Here is a 25490-nt window from a genome sequence, read left to right on the forward strand (position 1 = left end):
CTACCACCTAGTGTTAGTATTAGTACCAGTAAGCATTAGTATTATATTATAGTGTATTGTATTATTAGTGTTATTTTGTATTAGTAATAGTTACTGTATATATTTAATACGTTTTTTTTTTTTTTTTTATGAAAACACCAAACACGAAAGGTATCAAAACCTATAGTACTTAGTACCGTGCATGGGTTGAAGGAGAAGTATGGGGGGAGGGTGATGCCAGAAACTATGCTCTAAAGAGACTAAACATGGGTTTCACCACATCAAGCTCCCAATAAGCAAAGTGGTGGTATTTCACCGGTTGATGAAAGTCATCTACCACCTACAAATTAATTGATTTCTCCATTACTTTAGAACGAGTAGAAGTAATTGCAATGAGACAATAATTGGATGGAAGGAACTTGTCACCCTTTTCAGGAACTGGCTGGATCTGAGCAAATTTCCAAGCAGAATGAAAAACACCTTTGGAATAAGAAAGTGAAAAAAGCAGCAAAGAACAGGAGTAAGTTCAGAAGCACATGTGGAGAAATATCATCAGCACCTGGAGCTTTCTTATCGAGATTTGTCAAAATCCTTCTGACATCCTTTGACAGCAGACCACAGTTGGTATTGAATGGAGCATGCTAGTAAAGGTGAGAGGTGTTTTACCAAGATCAATTAATACAAGAGTTGGAAGAAAAATGGGATGCTAGCAGGTGCGCTTTATCCTTCGCTGAAGTGACAACGGAACCATCTGGTTTTGAGAGAGGTGGGCAAAAGTTGTGGCCAGTAGCTTAGGCAAGAGACCAGAATGCTCAACTACCATTACGGCAAGAAGAACGTTTTCTACTCTTAGCCTGTTCAAAATCTAGTTTCGACTGATTAATGACCGCTTCACAATTGGTGTAGGCAGAAAATGAAAGCTTTGGTGTAGGCAGAAAATGAAATTAAGAATTGGAAACAAGCCCATTACGATATGCAACGTTCTTCTCTTGAATAGCCAGCACATTTATTGGAAAACCAAGGTTTAGATAAAGGACGAGATTTTAAAGTGGAGTGTGAAATAAAGGATTCCATTCCTACAAGAATAATTTCACTGACTGGATCTGAGCAAACAACTGACATTAGAAGATTTGAAACAGTAATCCGATCAAGGAAAAGAAGAAAAGAAATCTCGCAAGTCAACCCATTTTACATTCTTGTAATGCCAAACAATACAAAGTTGGGAATAGCCATGTGATAAAGGCTCCATTGGAGAAGAAACAATCACCAAGTTGTGATCTGAGGTACCTAAAGGACCACTCACTTCAACCATGTACTTAAAATGGTTGTTTGTGAGAAAAAGATCAAGCATGTTGGCTTTATGGTAGGGATTGTCCGGTAGGTGCACAATTTGTGCAACGTCATTAGAAATTGCAAAAGCCTCAGGATCTCGACCAGCTGGGTCAGTATGACTAGAAAACAGAAGCCAGCTGGAGTTATGAACATTAACATCGCCAAGGAAAATTACCTCACTGTTAAGAAAGTTGAACTGGAGAAAGTTAAGTTGTAAAGAGAGTAAGTCAAAGAACTCCAAGTGATTAGTGGATTGGGAGAACGGTAGAGACAACAGATGAATTTGACACAAATAGGTAGAGACATTTTAAGTGAGAGAAGATCAAAAGGAGGAAATTCCAAATTACCAAGTCTCTGAGAGGTAATATCAGATCATATATATGCAAAAGTAAAGGAATCATACTGCAAATAATTTGGGCAATTGAGATGTGCAGTAGTTGAATCAACTGATAACTGAGATTCTGTCAGAAAAAGCAAATGAGGTTTGGAAGACTGCAAGTGGAAATGGACATCGTTGACATTAGAATTGAAGCCACGTATATTTGTGAAATGAACTAGGAAGTGTTTGGGAGGTTTAGATCTTTTTTGCAGATGAGCTTACTCTATTTGTTTGACAATTCTTGGTGTATTCAATAGTAAGGTATATCCAAAAATTTCATTACTTCATAAAGCATGTCCCCACCAAAAGTGGGGGTACATGCTTTATGAAGTAATGAAATTGTTGGATATGGCATAGTACACATGGCAAGAATATACCCAGATCCTTGGCATAGCGTGGCCTCGACAATGCCCCCGGCATACACACTACTCGGACTCCCTCCAGTCACTATTTGGCAGAGTATAGGTAGCAAGAGTATACACTAGCTAATCCGGAAGCCTCCTAAAGAGTTGCCAATAGGTTCGGTCCTGTGTACTAACTAGCGGCCGGCCTGCGAACACTGTTTTAGAGCTGTACCCATGAAATGTAAGATAGATTGGATCTCGCCATGATGTTCATCGTAACCTCAAAAGTCATCAATCATACTGTGCGATGGAAGAAATGGGGAAGAGATAGCTAAAACTGAACTTCTTTTTCAATATTTAAGAGTAAGTTGACATCTTGAGATTTCCAGATGTTTTGCCAGTGATGAACAGATCACTTCATTACAAGACAATTGAAGAATATGAAAGGAACAGTGAATGCAGTATCAGTAAACTCCTCAGTGAATTTAGTCGAATGGTCACATGTGCCTACAAGGCTAGGGATCCAGCAAAAGTTAAGACTTACACTTCCTAGGAATTTAACGATTTACACCTTCTCAATATTTGCAAGTAGCCGGTTGTGATGTTATCCTGATTGTTGTAAGGCAAGAGTGATACTGAGAGAATCAGAAAAGAATGATGCTGCAGAGTAACCAAGTGGACTGAATCACTTCAGAGTCATTTGTACTGCATGTCGTTCTGCAGAAAAAACACTGTTTGTGGATAGAGTGATTGCGGACAACAGAAGAACTGCAGCAGCACCATCACTGGTCGGTTTTGGAGCTATCTAAGTATATCTGTGTGTAAGAATCGTATTGAGCATTGAGTATTTAGTTTTGTCATGCATGTAAGAGAGAGAGAGAGAGAGACTTGCTATTTCTGAAGGATTAGTATTATTATCAGCCATAACAGTTCGAGGAAACAACAGGATTTTGCTGCAGGAGAAAAAAAGTACACAAAAATTAAATAAAAATAAATACATAAATAAATAAAAATATAAGGTAGGATTTATTTATTAAGGAAAGATTTAAGTATTAATATTTAACTGTATTGTGCAAAGAAGCCCTCAGCTGTTGCTCCACTACGAAAAAAGAAACCTACCGAAACAAATTTTGTAACTACCAATGAAACATAAAAATATAAAATTAAAGTTTTTTAATTTGATAAAAAATTAAAATTTGTAATAAAATAAAATTTATTACAAAATACAGTGAAATTAAAGGCTGACATACAGAACTTTTCCACCGTTCAAGATCTGCATTGGTCTGTTGTAATACATACACACACACACACACACACACACACACACACATATATATATACAGGGCTTTCCAATAGTAACGCTCGATTTTTGTAACGCAATAAAACAAATTGTGAGAGTGATAGTGATCTATTTTTATTTTTATTATGAAGTATATGTGTTAACATTATGTTTTAAAAATTATATCAGATAAATGTCCGCCGCGGCTTTGTCTGGTTTGGTTAATCCTGGATACCCAATTGGTGATGACGTTATCGCATAAAAGTGGCTCAATTTCAGCAATAACGCGCCTAATGTAACTTTTTCGGAATGTAGTGGGACCTCATGAATCTCCCGTGGGTTTTCGTCTCTCCAAATTCGGCAATTTTGCTTGTTAACAAAGCCACTTAACCAGAAATGAGCCTCGTCACTAAACATTATTTTTCGCCCAAAATCAGGATCGACCTCCAACTGCTCTAGCGCCCAATCAGCGAATGCACGCCGCTGCGCATGATCGTTGGGCTTTAGTTGTTGGGTTAATTGCACTTTATAAGGGTGAAGCCCTAAGTCCTTATGCAGGATTCGCCAAGTTGTCGTCGAAGACAGGCCAAGTTCTTGAGCCCGACGCGGAATGGACTGTTGCGGATTCTCACGCACACTTTCCCGGACTGCAGCAATATTTTCAACGGATCTTGCGTTTCGCTGACGTACAGGCACTTTCAGATTTGCCACAGACCCAGTTGCTTCGAATTTGTTTATTAAACGGCGAATTGTGGATTCTGAAGGACGTTCGTCGACACCATAAACTGCACGGAGTGCACGAAACGTTTGACGAGTAGAACATTGGTTTTGATTTTTTACAATTTCGACTCGTTGCTCAGTCGTGTAACGCTCCATAATAAAATGCAGATACTAACTGAATACGGCTACCAAAGATACCACCTGTGTGACTGTCGACTTCGTCATGCGCTGTTGCCAAACATCGAGCGTTACTATTGGAAAACCCTTTATATATATAGAATATCATTAGAAAAAGTAAATCAATCCAATAATAAGAATACCATCAAGGACTTAAGAAAACGCAAAAAAAAAAAAAAAAAATTATTATTATCGCTTTTTACCGACAATCTAGATGACTTCAACTGGGGCCAACCACCCAGAATGAAGGCAAGAAACGACAAGAAGTTCTCTGTTTCTGTGATGATCAATATATGCTAAGTAATTTAAATCTAAACCAAATATAAACCAGTATAGGCCGAACATAAATCGAATATAAATAAATCGAATGAAGATAATTAATTAATTAAGAAAAATTTTGAAATATTAGAATCAAAGGTAAGAAATATAAGCAATATATAAATGTAAGCATATATTAATCATCGTTGACCCGACAGAGAACGTAATTTAAGGATTAAAACAAGATTAAATATATAATACATACTACATTTGACCGTATCTAGGACATAATGTAATAGTCGTCAAAATAATATGTGGTGCCCCCTATGTGATGGATACGGTAAAAATAAATAATTAAATTAAATTAACGCAAAGAGAAACATGCAGATAGTAAGAAGAAAAACTAAAGGAGTAGGAAAAATAGAACCTGAACTCCACAAAGGCGAAAAATAGTGGTATAGATAAGAAATAGTTTCTCCTACGTCCTCGGATTGCCCTAATAATTTCGGAGAAATAAAAATAAAGAGTGTAGGACAGCTTAAAGGCATTACAAGATATAAGTTGTGGCTCGGGTATGCCCGGGATCGCAAACCCGTTCCTATAGTAGGACCCTGAGCTGAATTTGCATGTTATCTCAGCGTAAATTTAAGTAAATTTAAATGAATTTAACTATATGTATTAAAAAAAAAAAAAAAAAAAAAAAAAAATGATACACTGTAATTTGCAAGCCGGTGGGTACAAGTTTTCTACGCCGTAAGACACCAAGAATGCAAAGTGTATCCTATTTACATATATACATGGCACTAAATATAACGATTTTATTGAAAATTATATTGAAACGATAGGTTCAGAAAACAAATTTTTGAAATTAATTATGCTAATCGCTTTCCTGAAGTGATATTTCAGGTAAGCGATAGGGAAATTATTATTAATCAACTTGCCGTACAACGCTGTTAAGCCTGTTGAACAATTTTTATTACTATTGCAGATATAAGCAATCCTTAAACATTGCGATAAAATTATATTAGCATGCACTGATTTTGATACATTTGATTTCCAGTTTGTAAGGCTGACTACGTTAAAATTAAATGCATCTCTTTTATTATATACTTTACGTCTATTTTATTATTATGTAATATTTCTATATGAAGATCCAAGTAATTTGCTATAGTATCGGAACTATTAGTTTTTTCCAACACAAGCTCCCCTGGATATAATCCACTGTAATCCTGGACAAAATGTGGACAATTAAAAACACATATATCATCTACGTATCTGCGATTATGCATGATGCTGGACTTCCCATAGGGGTGCCAGTGACTTGCAAATATAACGATGTTCCGTCATATACATAGTTATTAAAGATGCATAATTTTATTAGAGAATTCCAATAGGTTAAATCAACCTTTATAGCATTTTTATTTTCTAAATATAGTTTCTGGAGGACGACTTCTAAGTTATTAAGGTTAATGCTCGTAAATAGACTGTTAAAGTCAAAAGTTTGTATTTGATGAATATTATTATTTTTTAGAGCATTTATAATAGGTAAGTTATTTATTATAATAGTTTTATTTAAGTTATTTAATATACTTTTAAGTAACTTTTCTAACGTTTTTCCGGGAAATTTAGCATAACTATCTCTACATGATGTTATGAATCTAAAAGCAATTGGTGTTTTGTGAAATTTGGGTATGCAATGCAATTAATTTTTTGATTATTATATTAGAAGAAGATGTTATCTGTTTATATGTACGGCTAGACTGTAGTTCATTTTTTATAATATCTATATAATATGATTTACATATGATTGCATAATTGCAAGCAGCTTTGTCAACGGGAGTTATTATAAAATGTTCATGTATATTTCTTATCTATACCACTATTTTTCGCCTTTGTGGAGTTCAGGTTCTATTTTTCCTACTCCTTTAGTTTTTCTTCTTACTATCTGCATGTTTCTCTTTGCGTTAATTTAATTTAATTATTTATTTTTACCGTATCCATCACATAGGGGGCACCACATATTATTTTGACGACTATTACATTATGTCCTAGATACGGTCAAATGTAGTATGTATTATATATTTAATCTTGTTTTAATCCTTAAATTACGTTCTCTGTCGGGTCAACGATGATTAATATATGCTTACATTTATATATTGCTTATATTTCTTACCTTTGATTCTAATATTTCAAAATTTTTCTTAATTAATTATCTTCATTCGATTTATTTATATTCGATTTATGTTCGGCCTATACTGGTTTATATTTGGTTTAGATTTAAATTACTTAGCATATATTGATCATCACAGAAACAGAGAACTTCTTGTCGTTTCTTGCCTTCATTCTGGGTGGTTGGCCCCAGTTGAAGTCATCTAGATTGTCGGTAAAAAGCGATAATAATAATTTTTTTTTTTTTTTTTTTTGCGTTTTCTTAAGTCCTTGATGGTATTCTTATTATTGGATTGATTTACTTTTTCTAATGATATTCTATAGACATTGTGGGTGTATTGCATGATTGCTTGCAACTGCATTAACCCATAAATATTAGTTATTGTCTTTTAACTTTCTTGCTTTGCTTTATTTCTTGCTTTCCTTTTATCACTAATATAACTATTAATATATATATATATATATATATATATATATATATATATATATAACCATTAGTTGAGGGTGTGATGCAAGAAAGCAACCTTATATTGCATCAGCCAAAAAAAAAAAAAAAAAAACAACCCCTTCCCATTTCACCCTTCTGGTCATTTCGAATGTTTGTCTAGTTCAGTCTTAAATTTATTTAAGCTATCAACTTCCACAATAACAAATGGAAGTCTGTTCCAGCAATAAACTACCCACTGGCAAAAGGTATAAACTTCTCCACATCTTTTCTACAACTGTCTTTCCTCAATTTGAATCAATGTCCCTTCAGGTTCTTAATCTGTGCAAGCAGAAGCATCCCATTATCCTTGAGCCTGTTCAAACCATTCAAGACCCTATACACCTCAATCAGATCACCTTGCAGGTGCCTAGTCTCCAGACACTGTAATTTGCAGAAATTAAGCCTCTCTGAGTAAGAGCACCCCTTTGCTCCCCTCACCAATCCTGCTGCCCCTCTCTGTACTCATTTAAGCAACTCTACATCTTTCCCAAAATGAGGCCTCCAGAGCTGCACACAGCACTCAAGGTCCTGACCATTGCCTTTTATTTTTGTTTTGTTATTTGGTTTTTAGGAGCATTAGCAACTAAGGCCATATCACTCCGGGGATATGCGGTGGTCATTCCCTGACTTTTCCACATCCTCCGTATTTGGTAGTCACTGTCTCGAACCCTGGTCTAATCAAGAAGCATATGCTACACACTGCTGCTGCTGCCCACCTAGCTATGGAGGCGCCACCGTTGCCTTATACTTCTCAAAGTGTATCCTTCTTAGAGCATATCAAAGACAAAAATGTTTTTCATGTCTTTGATACGCTCTACGAGCTACAATGACAGTATCGCCATTCTTGTCGACAAGCAAATAATCAAATTTTCTCCGATCCCAGAGTAATTCCTTTTTACAATGCATGCAAAAGGAAATTTGTACAGCAAACTGCCATTATAAACTGCCCACACGGCAACAGCCAGGAGTTAACATTAAAATATGAGGATACTTTACGGAACTGTGCAGTCGAACTTGGATCCGAAGATAAGTATTAGGCAGATTCCTCAGCGGCACTACGCACATGAACCTTCAAACAAATTGGCTGGAGATACAGATCAGTGAGTCATAGAAGATGAATGTGATGACCTTGACTGAAGAATCTTTGCCTGTATATTTGTCAATCCTCACCAGAATTTTTTTGGTCACCATCCAGTTCCTGAACATGAAATAGCACCTCCTCTGAAAAATGAAATAGTGCATGAAGATTGATACATGGAATGTTCATGCAGCATCCACTCTACATGACATACCATCGAAGGACCGGTCCAATATTAATCTTGGATCCCTGTTCAACTGTATGGTTCTCAATGGGCTGATAATTTATTTAAATAACTAAATATATATTATAGCTGTGAATTGCCCTTAATGCCATACTGCTCGAATGTGTACAATACACTTCCAAGTATCAAAAAAAGCAACAGTATCAAAAGCTTTCCTAAAATCCAGGTATATGATATCAAAATTATTTTTTTGCATCCAGTTCCTTTGTGACGACATCATAATATCCAATCAAATTGGTCAGACAACACTTTCCCCTTAGCAAACCCATGCTGTGTCTGAACTATAACTGCAGTCTTGTCTAGATGATTCTGCATTACTTCTTTAACTAGAGACTCCATTGATTTTCCTGTAAAAGAAGTTAAACTAACAAGTCTGTAATTACTTTTCCCTTTGTGAATTGGAGATACATTCACTCATCTCCAGTTTGTGGAGACCTCCCCCGAATCCAATGATGCTCTCATAATTATGGCTAAGGGTTTGCTTACTTCCTTTGCTGGATCCTTTAATATAACTGGATAGATCCCATCCACCCCAGGTGCTTTTCTTATGTTTAACTTCAACAATTTGTCTTCACTTTCCTCTCACGTATTACAAAATCATTTAGCTCCCTGTTAGAGTTTAATAAACTTCTGGCCTCCACTTCTCTAAAGAATTCCTCATGTGTGAATGGAAATGCAAAATACTCAATTCAGTTTATCAGCATTATCAACAGTCAAACCATCGATTCCAAGTAAACCAATCTGATTCATCCCCCACCTCATTCTAGAGTTTACATAAGTAAAAAGTCCTTGCTGGTTTTTCTTCGCAACCTTTGCCAATGATTTCTCGCAATCTGCCTTTGCTTTCCTAATCCCCTTTATAACTTGATTACAGACTAGTTTATATCTACAATAGGCTTCTGTGTCACCTAATGATTAATATTTTTATCACATCTATTTTTCTTCTCTGCCAGGAGTCTCTCATTAGTTCATCTTGCATCCATTTAGGCCTAAACCTTGAACAGTATTTCTTAGTTGGTATGAAAAGCCTAGCAGCTTCCAACATTAATTCATTGAATGCTTCCCCTTTAGAATTTGCTGTTGGTAACATCATCAGTTGGTCCCACTGTACAGAATTTAAAAACTAACTGAGATCACTGGAGTCACCTTTACGAAAACAAAAACCGTTTCCTTTACCCTTGATGGTAGTCAAAGGCAAAGGAAAAAATAATTTTGATATCGTATACCTGGATTTTAGGAAAGCTTTTGATACTGTTGCACATGGAAGTCTATAAAGTAAATCCTACATCAATACACTGATCACTACCACCTAGTGGTACCTTTATCTAGAGATTCTTAATGCACAAATAATCACTACTGATAATCAGATCAAGCATAATGCTTCCTCTTGTTTCCTCCCTGTCATGCTGCTGCTGTAGAAAATAGCCATCCAGCCAGCCATCCATTCCATAAAAGGCCTGCCACTCTGTGAGTGACTAATCCACAAGTTCAAGTCAATACGAAAAAAAGTTAAAATCTCCCATTATAAGACATTCAGATTTAATGTTTGTTGTACTCATCAGAGTCATTAAGCCTATAACACACTCTTATTTTTGCTTTCCCACTGCCTTTTCCTGTTATTAGAGTTGAATGTCGTGGGCATACCTGGTTCATTTACAATGTCCAATCTGGCAGATGTGATGAAGTCCTCTAAGAGAAGGCTTCACTGAATCAAGGTTGCATCATACTACAGGGTTGAGTATGCAATGGCATCTGCAGCCACCAAGAGCTCTCCTCTCTCCCAAGGATATCAACAGTATTCAATAATTATGCCATATGGTTGCAAAATTGAAAGTACACTGTTACCGGGGTATGACAGCTAGTGTTGCTTTTAATGGTGACACTTGCAGTATATGAGGTGCATAAAGAGGAAATTCTAGTAATCACTAGGACTGGATTCCTTATTATTATGGCATCCATGTAGGTATTATCACAGATTTGGATCCTGTGATAGGACAGTAGATAGCCAGGGACCTTGCCCCATTTGCAAACAGGCTCCTGCAGAAGAACCACTTCAGTGTTCATTTTGTCCCATAAACTTGGTGAGGTGGTTGGCTACCAAGACGGATTGTGCATTCACTTGTGTAATGCTCACCTATTCATAACTGGTCTGATTTCTGAAAACATCCCCTGCTTGTTTATAAGTAGAAGCAGGATTCATCCCCGATAGTGGTCATGTGGCCAATTTACTCCTTTGCGGTTGCATTTGCCAGGATGATCTCTTTTCTATGTGCCCAGACTCTGCAAGAACAAAATCCCTGAAATAGTAGGAGGGCCATCCCATGAAGATTCTACTCTAGATTTTCATGACCGATTTAGGTTATCCTTTGACTTAGTTCTTGTTGAGAACTGGATTTTTATTTCTTTGAGGGCTGTAGTCTTTTCCATGTGGTCTCTTAAGTTCCCGGGGTAAATTTCCTCAACCAGCTTCAGTCTCTCTCTCAATATTGCCCCAAAGAGGATGAGGCTTGGGTTCCTCGTTCTTGGAGAGTATTTTTAGCCTTGGTGACTCTATACTTGCACAGGTTTTTTATTTTATCAAGGTCGACCATGTTTGCAACCCTCTTGTTTGCCTTTGTCCCTAATTTTTTTTTTTTACCCTCAACCTGGATGTTGTCCAACTTGAGCTTGGTCTTCAATACTTCTGTCTGGATGGCTTCACTGGAGGTCTATTGGCAGTCCTCCTGGACTTTGAAGATGATATATTTTGGTACTTGGGTGGTGTTTTTTTGGTTGCTTTACATTTCTACATAGGAAATGGTTCATTGCAGTGATGATTGGTACTTGAGGAGCAGCCATATTGCCCACAGCATTTGGGCAATCAAACTTAGTTCTCATCTTTGGGTTCTAACATCATTTTCTCCATCTGGCCACAAGAGAGACCTTGACAGCAGTGTTGTTGGAGATGCATTCCTCATTGCCTAGGCAACATTTGTATCTTCACTTCAGGATAGTAATTTTTTTTTAGCTTGTGTGGGAAGGTACTTCCTCCTTGATTTTCCCATTATCTTCATGTTCATCATCTAAGCTGACCTCTTGGTTGTAGGACTTTGTCCTGGTGAGTTTTTTCCATCCTGAAAAAAACTCAGCCTAGGGGTGGAGTTTCTCCACTTTGGTGTTTTCACCTTCTTCCATCATATAATAGTTGTTCTTTCTTGGTCCTCTGTAAGACCATAACCAGTTCTAAATCTTCTTCAGAACTTTTCCTTGTCAGACACGACAGGTGGTGATCAAGTAGGTACAAGCTTGGCGAAGTTGTGTCAAAGTAAAACAATCCTGGTAACTATAAGTTACCAGGATTGTTTTACTTTGACACAAGTTTTTTTACTTTAAATACCTGTGTAATGAAGTTGTTTCATTGAGACGAATCTGAATTAAAGCAATCGGATGAGTGGTATCCAAGATAAAGAGGCCATCAATTTGGGATGAAGGGCTGACTCTGCAGGATTATTTCCTTAGATCCGGAGGGGGGGGGGGGCAGTTAAAAAAGGTCAGGGGGGTTTACACCCTTTAGCCAATAGTGGCAATGTTTTCCATCTAGATGCTTGCAAAGTTTGCGAGCTCACCATACAGCAGCGTTGAGCACAGGCTTAGGAGGGGAGTAAAGATCTAGGTGCATTTTTTATATAACCCATAGAAGAGTCCTTATGGGGATTTCACAGGTGCCTATTCTATTGGTATGAGTTTTAAGTTCTCAGAGGCAAATTTCATGGACCACATAATAGGATTATTTAAACAATAAGTATTGTTTACAGGGAAGCCATAACTCAGTAAATACAATTCCGATTGTAAAAAGAAGGCACATCACAAAAAAGATTGAAAAATAAATAACAACACAGGGTGCCCAACCCAGTAAGTTGCAAGCCAAGAAATAGCAGGCTGCCTCTCTAATGCCTTATGTATGGCAACTAACAAGCCTGACCCATAGATAAAAGCATTAAATAATGACTGTGATATCTCTGCAACCTAGCGATAGAAAATAATAAAAATTTTACCCCGGGTGTTCCTTCAGAAGAACTTTCTAATAATACCATTCATTTCTCCAACGTGGTGATAATCCAAGATGCAAGGCATAGCACAAGCTCAAAATTATGCTGACATGCACACTACTGATACATATGATGAACTAGAAATTTTCATCATATGTATCAGTAATGTTATGCATGTGCTAACTGCCTTCAGCACATATTATCCTGAAAAATGCTGTTTTGTAAACTTTTACTTTTTAAGACCTGGCTATAAGTCAATCAAAGCATGGACTTGTTAAAGAGAAATTATGCTTTAGCAATCTGATAAGCTACTATATGCAAGATTGTTGAGAACCAGCTGGGTCCTTGGGAAAATGTCGAACTGGATCAAATCACCTTTCCCAAGGGAAGGTTATCAATGTGTTGACCAAGATTTTTGCAGCACCGGAAAACACTAAGTTTTTATTTATATTTAGTCATTTTATTAACTTAATTTTGTTACACTTAATTATTTTCTATAAGCAGCTTTATAGTTCTAGTCAAGCTCCGTGGTTTAATTTGAATTTAGATAGCAATTTTGAAAGTTAATACTTGGTGTCCGTAGATTTTACAGTTCATAAGTTGCCGCCATTGTTATACGATACAGAATAGTGTAAGGTTTAAAGTAACACTAGATAGCAAAATAAGTATTATCAGTTAATCAGTAAAATTTATTAATCTTATTAAATTTCATTGTTAATTAAATTATACTTAAATGGAATCATGATCCAGACTAGAGCAGCAAAGCAATGCTCACAGATTAGGCAGCGCGCCGAGTATGCCACAGAAAGGGACATAATGAATGAAGGAGCAGTAATTGAAAAGGTGGAGTCATATACTTATCTGGGACAAGTCATTAGCAGTAATAATGATAAATGGCTGGAAGTCAAGAGAAGAATAAATTTTGGATGGATAGCATTCAGGAAATATAGTCACATTTCGGTCCTTCAGGTTGTCACAGACATTCTCTCAGATATGCCAGACAAGCTGTACTTGCTAACTGGGGGGCTAAGACGTTGATGGAACTGATATTCAGGTGACATTCAAGTCAAGTGGACCCAATTTCGGCGAAGTCTGGACGGTCTGTGACAGCCAAATCCTCTGTTTGCACCTTCACGATGGTGGGACTATTAGTAATCCTGGGTATAACCTCCATGCACAAGTACATGGTGGGCGACCATACAGGTGTGAACCAAAGTAGGCAGGGGTCGAGGTGTGGGGCCCATACCACATGGAGGAACGCTGCCCCTCTATGTTACCAGGCAGTATTAGTTGATAGATGACTCTCATCAACCGGTGAAATACCACCACTTTGCTTATTGGAGGCTTGAAGTGGTGGAACCCATGTTTAGATTCTAGAGCTAAGTTCCAGTCAACCCTTCCCCATCTCTTCCATCATGCAGTGTGATCGATGACTTTTGAGGTTATTATGAATGTCGTGGCGAGATCCAATATTCCTTACATTTCGAGAGTACAGCTCTAAAACAGTGTTCGCAGGCCAGCCGCTAGTTAGTACACAGGACTGAACCTATTGGTAACTCTCTGGGAGGCTTCCGGATCAGCTAGTGTATAATCTTGCTACCTCTACTCTGCCAGATAGTGACTGGAGGGAGTCCGAGTAGTGTGTAAGTGGGAAGCATTGTCGAGGCTACGTTATGTCAAATATCTGGGTATATTCTTACTACGGGTACGCCATATCTAAAAATTTCGTTACTTCATACAGCAAGTCCGACCCACTTTTTCTTACTATTGAATACACCATGAATAGTCAAACTAATAGAGCAAGCTTATCTGCGAAAAGATCTAAACCTCCCAAGCACTTACTAATTTATTTAACAAATATACGTGGTCTCAATTCTAATGTCAACGATGTCCATTTCCACTTGCAGTCAACCAAACCCCATGTACTTTTAATGACAGAATCTCAGTTATCGGTTGATTCAACAACTGCTCATCTCAGATGCCCAAATTATTCGCTGTATGATTCCTTTCGCCTCAAAGGTGGTACTTCAGCATATGTCCATTCTTCTATTCCCTGTCAGAGACTTGGCAATCTGGAATCTCCTCTCTTTGATCTTCTTTGGCTCAAAATCTCCCTATCTCACTGTGTCAAATTCATCTGTTGTCTCTACCGTTCTCCTAACTCCACTAATCACTTGGAGCTCTTTGACTTCCTCTCTTTGCAACTTGACTTTCTCCAGTCGAACTTTCCTAACAGTGAGGTAATTTTACTTGGTGATTTTAATGTTCACAACTCCAGCTGGCTTCCGTTTTCTAGTCACACCGACCCAGCAGGCCGAGATACTGAAGCTTTTGCAATTACTAATGACCTAGCACAGATTGTTCATTTGCCTACAAGAATACCAGACAGTCCTAATCATACAGCCAATACGCTTGATCTTTTTCTCACAAACAACCCTTCTAAGTGCACAGGCGAAGTGAGAGGTCCTTTAGGCACTTCAGATCACAACTTGGTGATTGTCTCTTCTCCAATGGAACCTTTATCTCATGGCTATTCCCAACCTCGTGTTTTTTGGCATTACAAGAATGCAAAATGGGATGACCTGCGAGACTTCTTTTCCTGGTCGGATTACTGTTTCAAAACTTCTGATGTCAATGTTTGTTCAGATCGTGTCAGTGAAATTATTCTTGCAGGAATGGAATTCTTTATCCCACACTCCACATTGAAATCTCGTCCTTTATCTAAACCTTGGTTTTCCAATAAATGTGCTAAGGCTGTTCAAGACAAGAATGCTGCATATCGTAATTGGCTTGTTTCTAATTCTTTAGTTTCATTTTCTGCCTACACCAAAGCTCGCAACAATTGCAAAGCAGTTATTAATCAGTCCAAACTAGAGTTTGAACAGGCTAAGTGTAGAAAACTTGCTTCTTGCCCTAATGGTAGCCAAGCATTCTGGTCTCTTGCCAAAGCTATTGCCCGCAACTTTTGCCCGTCTCTGCTCCCACCTCTGTCCAAACCAGACGGTTCTGTTGTGACTTCAGCCAAGGATAAAGCTGACCTGCTAGCATCCCATTTTTCTTCCAGCTCATGTATTAATGATCTTGGTAAAACATCCCCCACCATTCCCAATACGCTCCATTCAATGCCTCCTGTGGTCTTCCGTCAAAAGGATATCAGAAGGATTTTGATGAATCTTGATGCTAAGAAAGCTCCAGGTCCTGATGGTATTTCTCCATTTGTTCTCAAAACCTGTGCTCCTGAACTTACTCCTATTCTTTGCCACCTTTTTTCACTTTCTTATTCCAAAGGTGTTTTTCCTTCTGCTTGGAAATTTGCTCATATCCAGCCAGTTTCCAAAAAGGGTGACAAATCCCTCCCATCCAATTATCGTCCCATTGCAATTACTTCTACTCTTTCTAAAGGAATGGAGAAATCAATTAACCGCCAACTTTTAAACTACCTAGAAACCTTCCGTCTGATAAACGATCGCCAGTATGGATTTCGTCATTGTTGATCCACTGGTGATATTCTGGCTTATGTCACCCATTTATGGACTAATTCAATAGAAAGGTTCGGTGAAACACAAGTAGTTGCTCTTGATATCTCAAAGGCTTTTGATCATGTTTGGCATAAAGGTCTTCTAAACAAGCTTCCTTGTTCAGAAGACCACTCTGATAGAAGATCTCTGATTGCTCACTGAGGGTGATGGTAGATGGCTCTCTGTCTTCTAACTTCTCCACTAATGCCGGTGTCCCCCAAGGTTCAGTTCTTTCCCCCACTCTTTTCCTCTTGTATATTAATGACCTTCTTCCATTGACTGGAAATCCTATCCATAGTTTTGCCGATGATAGCACATTGCATTCCACTTTCATTTTGAGAAACCTTGTCCTGCTCAATCAGCTTCAACTTCTCGAAAGTCTGCTACCAATTCCTTAAATTCCAATCTTCAGGTAATTCTCCACTACGGCAAAGACAACTTAGTCGATTTCAACCCTTCTAAAACTCAGTCTTGTCTTATATCTCGTAAAAACAATTCTTCTTCTCCAATGCTTATCTTTAGGGACACTCCAGTTTCTAGGCAAAATGATATATCTCTTTTGGGGATTATCCTGACTTGTAATCTCTCTTGGCGCAAGCACATTACAAATATTGCTTCCTCTGCATCTAAAAAACTTGGTTTTCTCTTTCGCTCTCGGCATTACTTTTCTTCCAACAGCTGCTCACTCTGCCTAAATCGCAAATCCGCTCTGCCATGGAATATTGTTCCCACATCTGGGAAGAAGAGGGCAATCAAGTTAATTAATGACTCATCTCTACAGAGTCTCTCCACTCGCTGTCTCATAGACGTACTGTTTCTTCTGCATACCTTTTCTAGAGATACTTCCATGGGCACTGTTCTTCTAAATTGGCTTCTATAATTCCCGCTCACTCTTTCAAAACAGTCCGAACACGTGCCGCTACCAGCCAACATTCATTTACTGTCCAACTTAAAACTCACAGAATCAACTTTTCATCTTCCTCATTTATTCATTCAACTGCCATTTTCTGGAACAACCTCCCTTCATATGTATTTTCTGAAAATTAAAGTCTACAGAAGTTCAAGTCTAATGTCAACAAATATCTTCTTTCATCTTCTGAACCTCCAACCCAAGCACGGTACTAAGTACTATAGGTTCTAATACCTCTCGTGTTTAGGGTTTTCATAAAAAAAAAAAAAAAAAAAAAAAGTAGCCACTTCTGTAGTTATTTTAGCTTCATTTCTGCATTAGAGGTTCGACAGTAATGTGTTTGCATTTGTTACAGGTGAAAATATGGTTGGAATAATGGTCCATTACCACTCAGCTGGCCAGGAAACAGTCCAGACCTGAATCCTATAGAGAACTGTTGGCATCGTGTGGAATCTGCAGTTGCCAGAAAGAAACCAAAGACCCTTCCTGTGTTTCAGGAAGTCATAATTCGTGTTTGGAACCACAAACTATCAGCTGATTATCTTCAGAAATTGATCTTGTCAATGCTGTACAGTGTGCTGCTGTCATCAGGGTCAGAGGCAGTTCAACTAAATATTAGTTTGTACCTGGCACACTTTTCATTTTGTTTTCTATTTAAAATGATAAACTGAAGCAAATTGAGAGCTTCTGATAACATTTCAGCATTAATTGTCGTGTTTACCAAAACTGTTGTATAAAGGTTGCAAATGCTCATTATGGAATATTTTGAGAGCACCTGTCAAATATTGCTTAGCTTTGCCTTAACTATTAATAAATATCTTTTGTTTATACAGTAAACCCTCGCTATTCGCGGGGGTTACGTTCCTGAGAAATGCCGCGAATACTGAAAATGCGAATACTGAGTTATGGCTCCCATAGTAATAAAGGGGTTCCGTTCCAAATTATGAAATATTAGAAAAACTAGTCTAAAATTTTGTCTATGTATTTATTATATGTACCTTCATAATATGACTATGTACATAGACAGTACATAGTGAAATGCAAATAAGAAACAATTTAATATTAAATGTAATATTTATTAGAAATTTCAAACAAATCTTTCAAACCAGCACCGTTGCTATAGCTAAAAAACTTATCCCACCAGTGCTATCACCAGTTTCGCTAAAGCGTTGATAAAGGTGTTTTGCCTTTTCACGAATGACGAGTGAACTTAAGGGAATTTTATTTTGAGTTCGGTCTTCTATCCACAGATTTAAAGCCTTTTGGCATTTTTTCTAATTTAATATCACGAGTTAGAGAGAAAATTTTTGAAGCAATTGGCGCATTTTCACAGACACTACGGTGGATTTTTTCTTCCGATTTCTTGATTGATTGTACTGTTGACCCACTGAGGAGACCCTTTCACGGTTAGAAATTTTGTCTAATAACTGAATTTTATTCGCTAATGTCATCACCCTCTTTGATCTTTTCACATTTCCCTTGTTATTCGTAGCCATATTTTTGTACAGGTTAGAAAGAATTTGTCCACAATAAAGTCACTTTCTTCTGTTAACACACTCGAAAAAGTCTGTTTTACACTGCAAAACAGTAGATTTATCACTTTTGTAAGCATATCAATTTATAAATTGATAAATTTATTCAATTTATAAGCATATAAATTAAAAGAAACGATGAAACCTTCCATGACAAGCGCATAACACATACTGAACAAGGATTAGTGAGAAACATCCACACTCTCAATTTTGTCACCCTTCTCCCCTCACCCACTGAGCACTGTTTTGACTGGGAAAGATAATTTAGCCATGCCCATGTTTTTTTATGGCAGAAAATGTTCACGGCGGTATAAAATTCACATTTTTTTTAGGTATCATTTTATATTAAATCAGCGACCGCGAATACGCGAAACCACGAATACAGATACCACAAATAGCAGGGGTTTACTGTATTTCAATTTGTGATGCTAGTCATTAATGTAATATACGATTGCAAAAAAGGGTTAGAAATGTGAAATTCCTAGGTGATGCACTTTCTTTGAACACCAGTGTATACCTCAAATTCAGCTTAAATGGACCATAAACATAAAATTCTGAACAGGTAGAACTTAATATTTGAATGGCAACCATCTTGTTTCAAAATGGACTGAAATAAAAACATCTTATCAAGATACCCCAGGACATCCTTGCATATGATAACTTTGGTGAATCAGATTATTAGCAAAAAACTTATTAGAGATGGACAAACCCACATAAGCATGATAATACTGACTAATCCTGTTTGACAGTATAGTGCTTTTGTCAAGTATAAATCAATTGGATTGGTCGATGTTTAATTTGTTTCAACTGACTGGAGAAATTTCAAAACTCCTCCACAATCAAGGATATAGTTAGCCAATCTCTGATGGAGAAAGGAAGGTTTTTCTCCTTGAGTTATTACAGGTTTTTCAGCCTGCACAATTTAGCATTAGTAGAGGCATACGATGCAAGAAAGCAAGCTTATGCAGCATCAGCCAAAAAACACATATTTATAGACATAATACACAATGACCTAAGTTGCTGATGAAATTAAATAACAACGAGTCACATTCAATTTTTTGAAAGATAAGATTAAACCTCTTTCTAAATACAAGAAACTTTTATTTTTATTTGAAAAGCATTTTTATTTAATAAAAAATATATTTATTGCTATTCAAATTTCAAACAGTACATTAAGACATTCTATAAATTATCAAAGTAAAAAATATATTATAAGACTTAATTCCATTACATCTGAGCTGTTAGTGTGTGCTCAAACTGATATGAATTTGATCCTTGTTAATTCTACAAAATACCACTAAAAATATGCTTCCCACTGTTAACTGTAATCACTATTATGCTTCAAGAATAGCTTTAAAGAAAATTTAAACACACCTGATGCATTACAAATATGATCAGGATCATATCTGTCAAGAAAGCCAAATGGTCCATAGTCAATAGTTACGCCAATTATACTCATGTTATCAGTATTCAGGACCCTATAAAAAATAATAATGCTGTATATTAGTAAATATACATAAACTTTGTATATTTACTAATATACTATGATAAATATAAATGACATATATAAATATATATATGACAGTAAATATAAACTATGATGATAAGCACTAGGAAAACAAAATTGAGAGCAGGAGTATGTTACAGGGCTAATGACTCGGATAAGTATAATGAACAACTGTACAGAGAAACAGTGGGCCAGTAAATTAGATTGTCTTGTAAAGGGAGATTTTAACTTCCGAGATAATTGACTGGGACATCTGGGTTGGTCACTCGCACACCAGCAAGGATTTTTTTGGATTTATTGGATGATTGTTTTCTAGAGTAGAATGTTTGAGAGGCAATGAGAGGGAGTAATACTCTTCATCTGATTATCAGTAATGATTCTTCATGCATTAAGAATCTGCAGATAAAGGAACCACTAGGTGGCAGTGATCACAGTGTGCTGATGTGGGAAGTCTTGTCTACAAATTTCATTGGATGCTACCATGAGGTCACAAAAGAACTGGATGCAAAAAATAATTCTGATATCATATACTTGGATTTCAGATAAGCTTTTGATACTATTGCACATGGAAAACTACTGTACAAGTTGAAGCAGTACAGCATTAAAGGCAAATTACTGCTATGGATAAAGGGTTGAGTGGGAGAAGACAGGGAGTGGAAATCAATGGACACTGCTCTTTGTGGACTAATGTTATTAGCAGTGTCCTCCAGGGGTTTGTGTTGGGCACATTGCTGTTTTCTGTATTTATCAATGATATTGATGAAGGTACATCAGGCTTAATATCCAAGTTTGCAAATAATACGAAGATTGACAGGGTTGTTAATGATGCTAATGAAAGTACACTACTGCAACAGGATCTAGAAAAGTTGAGCAGATGGGCTGAGAGGTGGCAACTGAAGTTTAACATTGACAAATGTAAAGTACAGTCAGTTCTGCTATAACAGTACATGTGTTCCTAAAAACCTCCACGTTATGGCATTTCGCACATTCAAAACATCAGGGCTTATGGGAAAAATAGGGATAGGGGCGGAGCATTCAAAAAAAAAAAAAAAAAGTGTGGTAAGAAAAACACTAAAAAAAGTTAAACCAATAAAATTGCTAACACAGGTTTAAAAATCTTAAATTTCTAATAAATAAATATTCCAGTAAATATTGTGCTGTAATATATACATGCAAATTAATATTTCCATTCACTGACTTTTTTTTCTGGATTGTAAAATTTAAAACAGTAAAAAATATAAGCAATCAATAATAACGAAGAACATGGAATGCACAAATTGCAGAAGTGAGACACGCAGTAACAATTTCATGCATTAAAAATAGGAATGAACAGAAGATTCTGAAAATTTATTGAAGATTTCATGGAAGGGGAAACATATTTCACCATAATAAGGTAAAAAAGCCACAGAATTCCAGCTATCAATCAGTATTATCGCAAATGCAATAAAGATTGAATTTACTACCCATTTATAATTACAGGTGACTCCTGCTGAACACTGATAATTCGTTCCCGAAAAACAGAGTGCTAAGTGAATCAGCACCAAGTGAGTGCCATATTCCCATAATGTAACATATGTATTTGTGAGTCACGGTCTATGCCATAGGATATTTTCTAATCAACAATAAACAGTAGCGAAAAGACGCACAAATATCGGTCAAAATATTTAATATTAAAAATTTGTATATATAAAATATTCTCCATTTCATACGTATATAATTATGTGGTAAGTAACTATATTACGTATCAAAATTAAGATTAAAACAAGTAATATAAAAAAAAAATTTTTAAAGTCAATTCCTACTTAGGTCAACAACAAACTTTCGACTTTCGACTTCAAAAATTTATCAAAAAATTATTGATTTTCTCAAGAATTGAACTCGCATTCTTCACCTTCACGTGAAAAATACTGAAATTCTTGCATTTTACCGATTGAGCTACTGCCTGTTGATTTCAATTTTATTCCTAAATTTATATCCTGCTAAATATCTTATATAAGAGAAATTTTTTCCCCCATATAAAACTAAAATTAATTAATTAAATTTAATTAATGAATTAATATCTGAAAAAACTGAATTAACATCAAGTGTCATCCACTACAAGTTTAAAAAAATGTATTTGAACTTGAGTGGATAAATAAAAAGTATTTTATTAACGATTGAAAATTTGAACAAGATATATAAATATATATAGGGAGAGTATGAACTAATAGTAGGAATTGAATGACAATTAAAATCATGAATTTATTAATCCGATGTCCCTGGGCTGTCAAGTTTTTGTAACTTTGGTCGATTTTGGGTTGTACTTTGGCCGTCTTCCTAGTAAACTAAAAGGGGTTTTACTTTAAAATCCCAGCAGTGTTACCACCCAACAATAAAGTCAACTGATTCTTTGCTGCTTTGAAGCCTTGCATGTTTTTTTTTTTTTTTCTTCTTCTTTCGATATGAAACTTCTTTTAGGCATTCTTTTCCAAAAAAGTGCTGTTTCATCTATATTAAAAACTTAAGACTTAAGTTTCACAAATATTACAAGCAATATACTTGATCATTTTTTTAAAATGTTGAGAAGTTTAACACCACTCTTCAATAATTTTTAGAAGTTCTTTTTTGAAAGTTTGGGTTCCTTGATCTGCACTTGCAGCTTCTCTTTGGATTTTAAATCTATCTTACCAGCCCTTTAAATGGTTCCACATTTTTTTTTTTTTTTTTAAGGCGAGCTTTCTTCAGATCATCATACGGGCTAATCACTTTTTCTTTATTAATATTTAACTTAACAGAATTGTGTCTTGTATATTATTTTCAATAAAATTATTTAGAAGTCTCTCCATTTCAATTATAATAGCTGGCCTAGTTGCTTGCAGTGGAACAGCTGTCTTTCCTGCTGCAAAAATTAATTCTTTATTTTTTATATTTGTTCTTACAGTTGAACCTGCCAGTCCTAAATTATTGAACGGAATCGATTTGCTTCAAAACGTATAATTTAATTTTCAAATTCTGTATTTTTCTTACCTTAGTAGGCTTCATACCGAGTCGAGACATCGTTCCTTTTTAATTCTTATCCACCATAATCTTCAAAAATGTAACTGCGCTGCATTGATTATGATACAACATTTGAGTAAACTGTCCATTACGGACGATGTTTAACACTGTACCGAGTGATGATTGTGCCCTGGAAAGATTGTGCAAGGCTCAAGGGGTAGAATTTTTTTCAGCCTGGACTGTACTTGTTAACAGGAGAGATTGCTTCTACAGGGATGGGATACACTTAAATAGAAAGGGTGCAAGAATATTTGCTGATGCTATCGAGGCAGTGTTAGGTGGGTCGGAAAACTGCTAGCTTGGGGGGAGACAAAGACCAATAGATTGACAGTAGCCACTGGCAGAGGTGAAAGAGATTCTTGCACTGCTTCTATTAGAATGAGCAGAAGCCTGAAAAACAAGATGCATGGTATTTCAGAGACTGCTGGGAGCCATTGCGGTACAAGTAAACACATGGGCTGTGTTAGGGTAGCTAAGAATAGAAACAGGTGCAGGTATACTTGCGTGTACACCAATGCCAGGAGTTTAGTAAATAAATTTGATGAATTTGAGGTATTGCTCAAAACATCAAAGGCAGATATTGTTGGGATATCAAAGACGTGGTGTCACACAGATATAGGGGATGCAGAACTGCAATTTGGGGAGTACAACATCTACAGAAAGGATAGACAGGATAGGAAGGGGGGAGGGGTTATGCTATTAGTTAAGAAACACATAAAAACCAAGAAAGTGAAGCCAGTCGACATCGCTGGACAGTGCAGTGTTGAGTCCGTTTGGTGTGACATAAGCATTGGGAGATCGAAATTGAGAGTAGGAGTGTGCTATAGGCCTAATGACTCTGATGAGTATAATAAGGAACTGTACAGGGAAATAGAGTGGGCCAGTAAATCAGAGAGTCTTATAATGGGAGATTTTAATTTCCCAGATATTAACTGGAATTTGGGGGCTGGTTACTCACACACTAGCAGGGCTTTTGTGGATTTATTGGATGATTGTTTTCTACATCAGCATGTTCGGGAGGCTACTAGAGGGAGTAATACTCTTGATTTGATTATCAGCAGTGATTCTTCATGCATTAAGAATCTGCAGATAAATGAACCACTAGGTGGCAGTGATCACAGTGTGCTGAAGTGGGAGTTACTGAAAGAGGTAACTACCATTAGGGGTAAAGGGAAGGGTTATTGCTTCCGTAAAGGCGACTACGATGGACTGAGACAGTGTTTAAATTCTATACAGTGGGACCAACTGATGATGTTACCAACAGCAAATTCAAAATGGGAAGCATTCAAAGAACTTATCTTGGAAGCTACTAGGCTTTACATACCAACTAAGAAATATTGTTCAAGGTTTAGGCCAAAATGGATGTCAGATGAACTAATGAGGCATATGGCAGAGAAGAAAAATGCATGGGATACTTACAAATTAACACATGACACAGAAGCCTATGATAGATACAAGTTGATATGCAGCCAAGTTACAAAGGAGGTTAGGCAGGCGAAGGCAGATTACGAGAAATCCTTGGCAAGGGATGCAAAGAAAAACAGCAAAGAGTTCTTTACTTATGTAAACTCTAGAAGGAAGGGGATGAATCAGATTGGTCCACTTGATATTGATGGGTCAACTGTTGATGATCCTGCTCAGGTAGCTAACAAACTAAATGAATATTTTGCATCGACATTCACACATGAGGAGTTATTCAGCAAGGGGAATGCCAGACGTGTATTGAACTCTAGCAGTCAGCTACAGAATCTTGAAATAACTGGGAGTAAAGTGGAGGAGAAACTGTTGAAGATAAACACAAGAAAGGCACCCGGGGTGGATGGGATCTATCCAGTTATATTAAAGGAGGCGGCAAAGGAAGTAAGCAAACCCTTAGCCATAATTATGAGAGCTTCCTTGGACTCAGGGGAGGTAAATATAGACTGGAAATGTGCAAATGTGACCCCAATTCACAAAGGAGGATCAAAGGCTGACACAAGTAATTATAGACCTGTGAGCTTAACTTCTGTTCCAGGAAAATTAATGGAGGCACTGGTTAAAGAAGCACTGCAGGATCATTTAGACAAGACTTCAGTTATAGCTCAGACACAGCATGGTTTTGTTAAGGGGAAGTCTTGCCTGACCAACTTGATTGGATACTATGATGCAGTCACAAAAGAACTGGATGCAGGGAATAACTTTGATATTATATACTTGGATCTTAGAAAGGCTTTTGATACTGTTGCACATGGAAGACTGCTACACAAATTGGAGCAGTGTGACATTGGAGGCAAATTGCTGCTATGGATAAAGGGGTGGTTGAGGGGGAGAAGACAGAGAGTGGTAATCAATGGATACTGCTCATCGTGGACTAATGTTATTAGTGGAGTCCCTCAGGGCTCAGTGTTGGGTCCATTATTGTTTTCTGTATTTATAAATGATATTGATGATAGTATATCAAGCTTAATGTCCAAGTTTGCAAATGATACAAAGGTTGGCAGGGTTGTCAAGGACACTACTGACACTATGCTGCT

At 36.8% G+C, this 25490-nt stretch overlaps 1 protein-coding gene across 1 annotated transcript in view; it reads right to left on the reverse strand.

Moving 5' to 3' along the window:
• LOC150088278 (protein adenylyltransferase SelO, mitochondrial-like) overlaps positions 1-25490 on the reverse strand; it is a 471795-nt gene that overhangs the window by 320651 nt on the left and 125654 nt on the right. Inside the window, exon 6 of the mRNA XM_090370666.1 lies at positions 19809-19912. Within this exon, the coding sequence (XP_090226792.1) occupies positions 19809-19912 (104 nt within the window). The remainder of the gene's footprint in view (positions 1-19808; positions 19913-25490) is intronic.

This window comes from Mastigoproctus giganteus, chromosome 3 (genome assembly GCF_048544385.1).
Source record: "Mastigoproctus giganteus isolate SK-2022 chromosome 3, ASM4854438v1, whole genome shotgun sequence".
Classification (NCBI taxonomy): domain Eukaryota; kingdom Metazoa; phylum Arthropoda; class Arachnida; order Uropygi; family Thelyphonidae; genus Mastigoproctus; species Mastigoproctus giganteus.